The 10,297-nt window shown below is 38.1% G+C and overlaps 1 protein-coding gene across 1 annotated transcript; it reads left to right on the top strand.

Moving 5' to 3' along the window:
* Nucleotides 1-4,128: 4,128 nt before the first annotated feature.
* Nucleotides 4,129-9,702, top strand: LOC134752946 (uncharacterized). The gene is made up of 4 exons (XM_063688724.1): nt 4,129-4,338; nt 6,502-6,706; nt 7,173-7,236; nt 7,847-9,702. The coding sequence occupies exons 1-4, from the start codon at nt 4,211-4,213 to the stop codon at nt 8,599-8,601; spliced, it is 1,152 nt and encodes a 383-aa protein (XP_063544794.1). The 5' UTR covers nt 4,129-4,210; the 3' UTR covers nt 8,602-9,702.
* The last annotated feature ends 595 nt before the right edge of the window (nt 9,703-10,297 follow it).

A 10,297-nucleotide genomic window follows, 5' to 3' on the forward strand; every position in this document is an offset into this window, starting at 1 on the left:
AAGCAATACTTGGTTAGCGGCTACTGGGCGGCAAAATTGGCAGCCGACTAAATACAGCCGTATATGCTCCAAGCATTTTGAAGACCGTTGCTTTCACAGGACTCAACGAAAAGTTTTTGTGGATAAGTTTTCAACACCTACTTTGTTTGTACATGTAAGTGCTTATTTTTACCGTTCTAGCTTTGCAGAATTTTACGGATACATGTTGCAATTATGAGATGCCAGACTCCCTGATTAATTAATTGCCAGATTTTAGCCTAATTACATAACATTGATACTTTTCTTATTGAAATAAAACCTCTGAACGCAACCGGCTGGTAGATAATGACTTTAATCTGAATCAAGCTTTGTATGCAGAAGTCATCGTAAACAAAGATCACGACTACCTTGCTGTTCCTACAAGAAAAACCGACTTTTCTAAATTTGTTATCATATATATATAGCAGAATTTGTAGTTAAGAGCCTTCAAAAACAAATCAAATGCGCCGAGTGTTTGTCTGTTCTTCCCGCTGATGAAAATTTAAAAAAACTGCACATTGCAACATAAAAAAGACAAGGGAGGTCTTCATTACCCTTCCAGATCTGTGGTTCAACTCTGTGAGCTTGCTGAGCAAACTTATAGAGCAAATAAGATAACAAATAAAAAACCCAATGCATTATCTTTTGCATACGTGCTTAAAAAAATAGCTAGGATTAAATTTGTTTTCAAAAAGGAACGCTTGCGGCCATTACGCTTTATTGATTAAACCTATATGCAAAAAATATTATAATAAAACGATGCCCGACAAAAAGGAACGTATACGGAACGTGTACACTAAATTTATATTATTTAAAGGCCAGTAATCCTCGTCATATCTAATAAGCATTATTATGCTGAAATATTATTTTAATTTCTTGTGATTGTGATTGTGATTTGTGATTTCTTAAAATTAAAACTCATAATACATTTTATTTTACGTTTTATTTACTAAACATGTTTAGTTTTGTACCACCTGCGCGAATTATAGGAGGTATTTCATTGTTCATACGCCTAAAAAGAACGGCCCATTGACATTTTATTCAACAATTTTAATACCGTCAAACAAGCTAACTTTGCCTCCAGGGTAATCGCCCCAATGTGATATCAAATATGGGGGTAATTTTTACCAATATGGTATCCCCACGTTTATGACGTCATCTATGTCTATCCCGGGCGCACGCGGTAGGCCGCATCTATAGAAAATATACTAGATCTATGCGGTCGTCCCGTTTTTCTTAGATTGATTTGAAAGGGACGACACTACAGTGTTGTGTTACCACTTTTTAATTTCTACTCTTTTTTGCCAGCCTGTACACGTTGGTATTGATATTGATTTGCCATGCAAACTGAGGGGCTACCGCGAAAACCGAAATTCGCAAATTGCGGGGATCTTTCTCTTTTACTCCAATGAACGCGTAATTAGAGTGACAGAGAAGGATGCCTGCAATTTGCGAACTTCGATTTTCGCGGTTATAGCCCTGATTCCATTTCGCTAGTATGGGAGTCCCGTCTCGTAAAAGTCTTATTCAGCTATTTTAAATGAAATACGGCCAGAACACGGGCCGCTAGACTAATAGAATAGCATGTTATTGTTGGTACTTACTGTGCAGCGGCTTCGTAACGACATTTCAGAGCATATTGGCTTATACGTTTTCGCTTCAACCTCACTAGGTTTGCAAGCAAATGACAAGCAAGATTGGCAGTTTTTCGTACAAACTGATCAAGAGAACAAGGAATAAGTGTGGCAACACCGCAAAGCGCTCGCGGCGACGTCGAACAATGCACGAACTTGCAACGTCGCTACGTCGCTACGATGCGATGCGAGAGCTAATAGTAATAACAATGTCACACTCAGCCGCCGTCTGGCTAGACAGGGCAATCGTGGGGGGTGCGAGGGGCGAGGGGTCGCGCGCACCCGAGCCGAGCTGTATACATCTGATACATCGCCATTGTTAGTAGCTCGGTACTATTTACAGGGCTTGCGTGTGTAATTTTAAATGTTTTAAATTCACAATAAAAATGGTGCGTACAACATGTGCTGTGCGTGATTGCAAGTCGTCAGCTTACTTAAATAAACAACTACGATTTCATCAATTTCCACACACAATAGAAAGGTAAATAATAATATGGATATTTTTTTTTGTAAAAATGGCGTTTGAAAAAGCGCTGGTGGCCTAGCGGTAAGAGCGTCCGACTTGCAATCCGAAGGTCGCAGGTTCAAACCCTGGCTCGAACCAATGAGTTTTTCGGAACTTATGTACGAAATATCATTTGATATTTACCAGTCGCTTTTCGGTGAAGGAAAACATCGTGAGGAAATCGGACTAATCCCAACAAGGCCTAGTTTCCCCTCTGGGTTGGAAGGTCAGATGGCAGTCGCTTTCGTAAAAACTAGTGCCTACGCCAATTCTTGGGATTAGTTGCCAAGCGGACCCCAGGCTCCCATGAGCCGTGGCAAAATGCCGGGACAACGCGAGGAAGATGATGATGTGAAAATGGCGTTTGCTGGCAGCACTTTGACAACGGGGACAATCTGAGGAGTGCACAGTGCACCTATGATTTAGCCCAAAATTTTGAATTTGGATAATATAAGTTTGTTAAAGGAGTTAAAGGACTGTCTTGTTTCAAAGTTTCAAACATAGACACAGACAATCATACTATCTTTGTCTTACACTAGTACTAGCACCCAAAAAAAAGGATGAGTATAGTTTTTATTCTTCTTATTTATACTGTCTGACGTCTGACTCTATTCCATAGTTTTCCAACGATACTATAAAAAAAAACCGGCCAAGTGCGAGTCGGACTCGCGCACGAAGGGTTCCGTACCATTACGGAATAAAACAGCAAAAGTAGTATTTGTTGTTATAGCGGCAACAGGTATACATCATCTGTGAAAATTTCAACTGTCTAGCTATCACGGTTCCTGAGATACAGCCTGGTGACAGACAGACGGACAGCGGAGTCTTAGTAATAGGGTCCGGTTTTTACGGAACCCTAAAAAAGAGAATAGATAGTATAGAGGGATATTGTCATTCTAAATTTTGTAGCCACATTTACTGCCATCTATCTATCGACACCTTATTATTGCAGTATTTACATTTCAGATGCAAATTGTGGGCGCAAGCTTGTAGCAGACCAGACTTAGTTCGAAAACCTGTCGAGAGTCTGAAGAATACATATATTTGCAGTTTGCATTTCGAAAAGCATATGTACGGCAGGAAATCACTAAAGAAAACGGCTACACCAACGTTACTTTTACCTCGTAAAGACTCGATCCATACACAGACTGATCCTGAAGTCAAAATTTTAGATGATGTAAGTAACCTCGTAAGCAGTGGCGTAACTAGGGGGCCGCCGATTTGATCATCCCGTGTGTCGACGTTGTTTATAGGCATGGGCGAAATGTGTCAGTAGAGGGAAAATACAGTGGCGTAACTAGGGGGGGGGGGGGGCAAGTGCCCCGGGCGCCATCCAAGGGGGGGCGTCAAAATGGGCAAAAGGCAGCAGCAGGAAAACTTTTGTCAGTCGTCAGGGGGCGCAAATTTGGTGATTGCCCCGGGCGCCATATCCTCTAGCTACGCCCCTGCTCGTAAGGCCCACCGTACAAAGTTTCCCTATTTTTAATTTGAACCTTGTTGTATAGAAGATTATGACTTTAGTTTGTTTTAAAAAACAATGAAACAAAAGAAATGCTTCTTAATTCAGTTAGTGTAAGGTTGAAATTAGATTGAAACAGAATGTACATTGTAATGCACATTGGGCCTTACGAGGGTAATATAAATTTCAAATGTCGTACGGGACATACGGTCATGGTTCCCGTGATTTGTGGCGATACTCGCGATTTGTGTATTTTAAAACCAAAACCAAAAGCCGCACACAATCGCCGTAAATTACCAAGTCAATCATGCAGTTTTGTTTCTTTTTGAAAAAATAATGTTTCCTTTAAGTAAAATGAGCTATCTTAAGGTTTAAAGCACTTTCCCACGAGATTAATAAAAAAAAATCCACACTGTGTACTACGCAAGGCCACTCGCTTATCGACAATATCGACTGCTCGTTTTTTTTTAAGTAAAACGATTGATTACCCTTCTACGCCGGCGCGCCTCCCGGGCAGGCGTACGGCAGTTGGCTGCCGCTCGGCTCGCACGATAGTCGTGTCACGTGGCGCTCGCGCAAAATTAAAAATATACAATGGCTTCGAAATCTAGATCTCGATCTTATCCGTATAAAAGATATTGTTCTGTTTACGGATGTGCGAATAAACGGAAGAACAAGGAAGCGGAATTAACATTTTTTAAAATTCCGAACGATATTGAAAGGTAAGTCATTTTGGTGAATTTAAACTTTAAACTAGTTTAAACCATAACATTAATGCATAACATAAATACTAAAGGGGCCCACTGACTATCAGTCCGCCGGACGATATCGGCCTGTCAGTTAGAACAAAAATTTGACAGTTCCGAACAACTGACAGGCCGATATCGTCCGGCGGACTGATAGTCTGTGGGCCCCTTAAGTAATCAAATTCGATAACTTTTTGATTCGTTTTGTTTGCATGAAACTAAAGCGCTTTAGACCAAATTAAAATGAATTGTGACATTTTCAAGAAAAAGGTACCACATTGTCGCTTACCATAAGGACGAAATTCGCTAGTATCTATACGAATAACCTGTCAAAGCGTCATTATGGTAAGCGACACAGTGGTACCTTTTGCTTGAAAACGACACAATTATGCATTCCTAAGTCTAAGCCCCGTTCCCGGGTCCCGTTTATCAAAAGCTTGTAAATTGTTAAGTCGTCGTCAATAGAACTTGCAAAAAATGTAAACAAACCGTTTTAGCTTCATTACTTCGTAATCTCGCTTTTTAAAAGCACAACCATGACTTTATCAACTTATCAACAGTCTATATACTTAAATATTTGATTTATATAAATTTTTAGTTAAATTAAATGTTAATTATTAATATTTCAGCGAAAATAACCTTCGTAAATATGTTAGGTTATGTTTATGTCACAGAATAACTTACTAATAGTGTTGTGTGTCAAGCGCTAACAAAATTTGTCATATTTGTTAACATTGTTTGGAAGTTCTATTGACGACGACTTTATCTTGTAATACAAGTGGAAGTCCCTTTCTAACAAAAGCTGTCAAAAAGGGACTTCCACTTGTTTTATAAGCTACAAGCTTTTGATAAACGGGCCCGTAAATACTTACCTACTTCTAAGAATTTTTCAATAGCCTGGGTAAACCTGCTAAATAATCCTTAATTCCTTATAAATAACAACTTATAGGTATACCTATAAGTTGTTATTTATATTTGTTTAGTTGTTGTTGTGATACATTTTTGTTGATATATCAACAAAAATGTTAAACAAAAAGGAACCTATAATTACGTCATCAAGTAGGTTGACGGTTGACGATTGATATAGTCTAAGAGCTAGTGACATTTTCGTGAATCGTACTTCCTTTTAACAATTTCGACATTCACACAACAAAAAATATTTTTCACCACACCCGCTCGTAAAGGTTGATTTTAACCTTTAAAAACAGTGAGTAAAGTTGCATTTTATCCTCTAGAGTGGCAAAGTCATTAGATGTAAATTTTGACCTGTTTTTCACGCGTTAGCTTGTTGGATAGACTAATAATACTTAAACGATTATCTTGAATAATAAAAATAAAATATAATTAATATTTATTACATGTAATAAGAATTGTTGCAATGAAAACAGAACAAATTGTTGTTTCCTCGCATAGGTGTGGTGAAATATATTATTATTTATTTATTATTTATTTATTTATTGTACAAGGGGGCAAAGTTGTTGTTTAACTTCTCGTGCTTATATTAAGACCCGAGGCAGCGAAAGATTCCAAAATTGAGCCGCGAGCGTAGCGAGTGGTTCAAAAAGTGGAATTTTGAACGTGCGAGGGCCTTAAAGCACGAGAGGAACAAACTTTGCCGCCGAGTGCAATACAAAAATTTTCAACACACCTATGCAAGTAAAATACAACTTGATACATATGCAAATGTGATATAAATTATTGGTATTCAATATTTATCATTCAAAATAATCGCATTAAATGTATATGTGTATGTTAATACTTGTGAAACATAAAACGGTGGTTAAAATTTGTACCAAATTTCTTTCCCCCCATGTGGATAAAAAGCAACTTTCCACAGACTTATTAAAGGATAAAGAGCGCCTTTCCGAGGTGGTGGTATTTTTTTTTGTATTTTCCACGACAGCAAAGTTTGTTCAACCTCTCGTGCTTTGAGGCCCTCGCAATGCTCATAGTTTCGCTAGCTCGGGTCTCAATATAAGCACGAGAAGTTAAACAACAACAACTTTGCTCCCTTGTATAATAAAAAACTATTCCGCATTTATAGACCAAGATATACTTAATGTAGAATAAAATTATATTTAGTTAATAATATTTTATTACCTTCATCTGATTGTAAACTGGCATTATGTTATGTTGCAGACGACAAGAATGGCTAACAGCAATCGACAGAGAAGATTTACTGGACGAGAAGTTAAAGAAGGCCAAAAACAACTTTGTTTGTTCTGCACATTTCGATGATTCTGCAATCATAATTTCTATATTGAAGCGGCTGAAAAGTGATGCAGCACCCACGAAATTATTACCTGATAAATCTCAGAAAAATATTCCACCAGACGCTCGTGATGTAATCATAACAACTAAAAATACATTTAATCAAGCTCTTCCACAAACCTCCACATATATTTATCTTAAAAATAATAAATCAGTAGGTATAAGTGCAAAACTTGTCAAGTGACAACCCCACTCGCAGCTCGGTCATAAAATTGCGGCGGGCAAAGAAGATTCACGGTTCGTGCGCGGTTATGAGTTAAAATTTTGCTAGCAGGCGGCGAGTATTTTATACCTAAATCTGACTTGTGAAGGAGTGAATTTTCTGTACGGTAGTAGGTACTATTAGTTATTCTATGCATAAGCTGCAACACCAGAGAGGTTGTAAGTTAAGTGCACTGTCGGCCTTTGAGACGGGAATACGCGCTTTTATTGCAGATTTAAACGTCGCTGTTTGCTGTCACGTAAAAAAGAGAAAAAAAGGAAATACGACTAAGAAGAAGATTCAATTATTATTTATCCATGTCTCTCTTTATTTGCAGGTGAGCAAGCAGAACGCGCAACCATTGCCTGGCCCGAGCAAAATTCCGACCACACAAACCTCGGGTAAGTTTCCGAACTCAGATTAACCAAATCAATACTTATACGGGGTTATTAACAAATATCCTTTCGCGTCATTTTCTGCTGATATACAGAGAAAGCTAACGTCATATTTAGGCCAATAGGGTTGGCCGGTAATAAAATTTACAGATAGCGCAAATTCTCGTTTTATTTTAATTTTTTTGGCCTGGATGCTCTTTAAGCCATATCTCATAGAACAAAACTAGAGACGGGAGACGGGGAAACTTATCCTGGCGCCATCTATGCAACCTTTGAGAGTTGCCAACCCCATTCCGCATTCCGCCATACATATATTATTACACTTTGATTCCGTCATTGCAAAGTCTGAACAGCGAGCAACTTCGCCCGACTCTAAGCACTCTAAGTATTTAGATAGACATATAGAATACTCTTTATTCCGCACCTCAGAAAAAGATACAGCTTCAGGAAAAACAATTGATTAATGATAGTGGCAGATAACAGGCCATCTTATAGCTAAAAAGCGAACTCATCAGACAATCTTTGGGTAGCGGGAACAGAGATAACTATTACTCAAGAGTAAGTGTTGCAAAACTTCAATACAATCAATTTATTGACAAAAAACATATTTTTCCAGATACCAACTTGTCATCCAAGGATCAAGACCCTCTTCGCAGAGGAACTATCGAGCAATGTCGCTTCTGCGGCGAATTCACCAAATGCGTCTCCGTTTCCAACAAGCCATACATCTCTAACATCACCACACTAGCCTTCAACGACATCACCGTACAACTGGACTTTAACGACGAAACATTACCCAAGACCGTCTGCCAAGCCTGCGACGCGAAACTAAGAGAGATGCACGATTTTGTCAAAGTCGTCAACACGGCTCAGGAATCGATGATGACTGTTGTAGAACCAAGACAAGGTGATATTGAAATAGACTCTAGAGAAGATTATGGAACACTAGTTGTAAAAACTGAATATGATGATGATGATGAAGGAAAAGATGAAGATGATTGTGATGACATCGAAAGTAAAGAGGGAATAGTAGATTCGTTGACAATTGGTGAAACTATATATATCAAAGAAGCTGTAACTCAAAAAAGGAAAATTAAGACTAAGACAGCAAGTCCTAAAAAGCCGAAGAAAGCTAAAGTTACTGAAGTTAAAAGTGAGAATGAACATGAGTTGATAATTGATATAAAAGAAGAAGTTATTGAGAGAGACACAAATGATCTTGAATGTGATACAGGTTGTTTTGTTAGTGATACAGGGTGCTCTGTTAGTGATACAGGAACGGATGCTAAACCCAGTGCAGAGGAACTTGCAACGAGTGCTTTAGTTTTTGAAATGAGAAGTGATGGTAGTGGATATGGATATAATTTTTAGTTACTGAATTAAGATAGGTGTGTTTTATTATTTTAAAATTCAAGCAACCGACTCACCGAAACCCTACAATAAACCGTATAGGGATACTACTGACCAAGAAGAATCGCTAGACAATGCTCAGAATCTTAAATGGTATGAGTAAGAGTTAAAAATAACGGTCGTGATGTTACGAATATTATGAAGTTCATAAATGCTTTCGTTACAATAAATTCACTGCGGCAGTTACATAATGATAAATATGAAGTCTGAGGGATACGATTACTTACTTACTCGGAAGAGTCAACAGAGATTGCTTGGAAAATACCATTGGTCTCGTGAGGCATGCTGGTGGAAATTGTCGGAAGCCCACTTGTTTATCACCAGGGCATTCCGAAAAACTTTCCTGTCAGATTCTAAATTTGTCTGACGCTATTATTTAAACTGTACCGAAGATTTTGACAATTTACTAACGCAATTCGTAGAATTTACCAACAATACACCTCACCATCAAGTTTCTAACCAGGGCCCAGCTCACACAGCCTGGAAAAAATAGTATACGATATACCAGAAGAAAATGCATTCTTCTATATTTGCGGCTATTTGTTGCGAAGGTGTGTTGGCTGAAATTCACAAACGTGACTGCTTATCGATTACGCCTCATCATATGCAGACGAAGACAATGAAAACAACGTGTAATCCGTCTGAGAGGTTTTGATATTAGCCGTGATCTCTTCGGAGGGTTACAAGCTCCTCCGGATGATTTTGTGGATTATATTCATAGCTTGGAAACAGGATGTCGAAGTTTACTTCGTTTACGGAAATAAACTATTTTCAGTATTTGAGCGCGATCGAAGTCAAGATAAAACCGTGTGCATGCTTTCCAATAGGTTTTTTGGTAAAATGATTTATCAGGATGTTTTTTTTATATAGGTAGTAAGATTCAACAACAGACTTTTGAAATCTAGCAAATCTAAAAACCGAAAATATTTGCCAGTACGAAGTATTTGTTTGTTTGTTTCTATTTGTTGTTATAAAATGGGTATATTAGAAATACCTAGTATTAGCGAATGTGTAAATTAATGTGAATTAAAGAGAAAACCGGAAATTGTAAAATATTAAACACTGAATAATAAAATTGTATTTTATTTATATTGTTAACAAATAATACCCATGCACCCAGCGCTCTTGGGAGTGTAAGAATTGTAACGATAGGTACATTTAGAAGTTATGGCGGATCAAAAAAAACGCACATACGTACATAAATACATGCAATACATATATGAAACCTAAAGACATTACCATCCTTTTTTGGGTAGTTGTGTAAAAGTCTGTGACAACCCTACTGTGTTGTTGTGCGGAGTCGGCATTTACGCAAACATCAAAGGTGTCGGTCCACTGTTACTAATGTTACTTTTTACACTGTGCATTGTAATTTTGTAATATTGTAGGTTCTACTTACATCGCAGCAACAGCATCTGCTCGTTTACGAGCGGATGATCGAAACACGTGGTTTCCGTCCCTTTTTGTTCCCCTTTTTGGGAATTAGGTAGGTATACCTGCAAAAAAACGCACATCAAGCAAGCGGTGACGATAGTGATCGGTGTGTCGTCGTCGTCCGCCTTGTTCGGTGTCGTGACGTGAACGTCTGATTTTTGTCTTGTGATTGTCATGTCGAATTTTGAATTTAAATGGTCGTTCCAAATATGTATGTCAGTCA

This window comes from Cydia strobilella, chromosome 25 (assembly GCF_947568885.1).
Source record: "Cydia strobilella chromosome 25, ilCydStro3.1, whole genome shotgun sequence".
Taxonomy (NCBI): Eukaryota; Metazoa; Arthropoda; class Insecta; order Lepidoptera; family Tortricidae; genus Cydia; species Cydia strobilella.

Bases quoted from the DNA above. Each gene is read 5' to 3' on its own strand.
- LOC134752946 (XM_063688724.1), top strand. From the start codon at position 4,211: ATGGCTTCGAAATCTAGATCTCGATCTTATCCGTATAAAAGATATTGT. The intron at 6,707-7,172 runs GTAATCATAACA...CTTTATTTGCAG, and splicing joins TTCCACCAGACGCTCGTGAT to GTGAGCAAGCAGAACGCGCA. The intron at 7,237-7,846 runs GTAAGTTTCCGA...ATATTTTTCCAG, and splicing joins TCCGACCACACAAACCTCGG to ATACCAACTTGTCATCCAAG.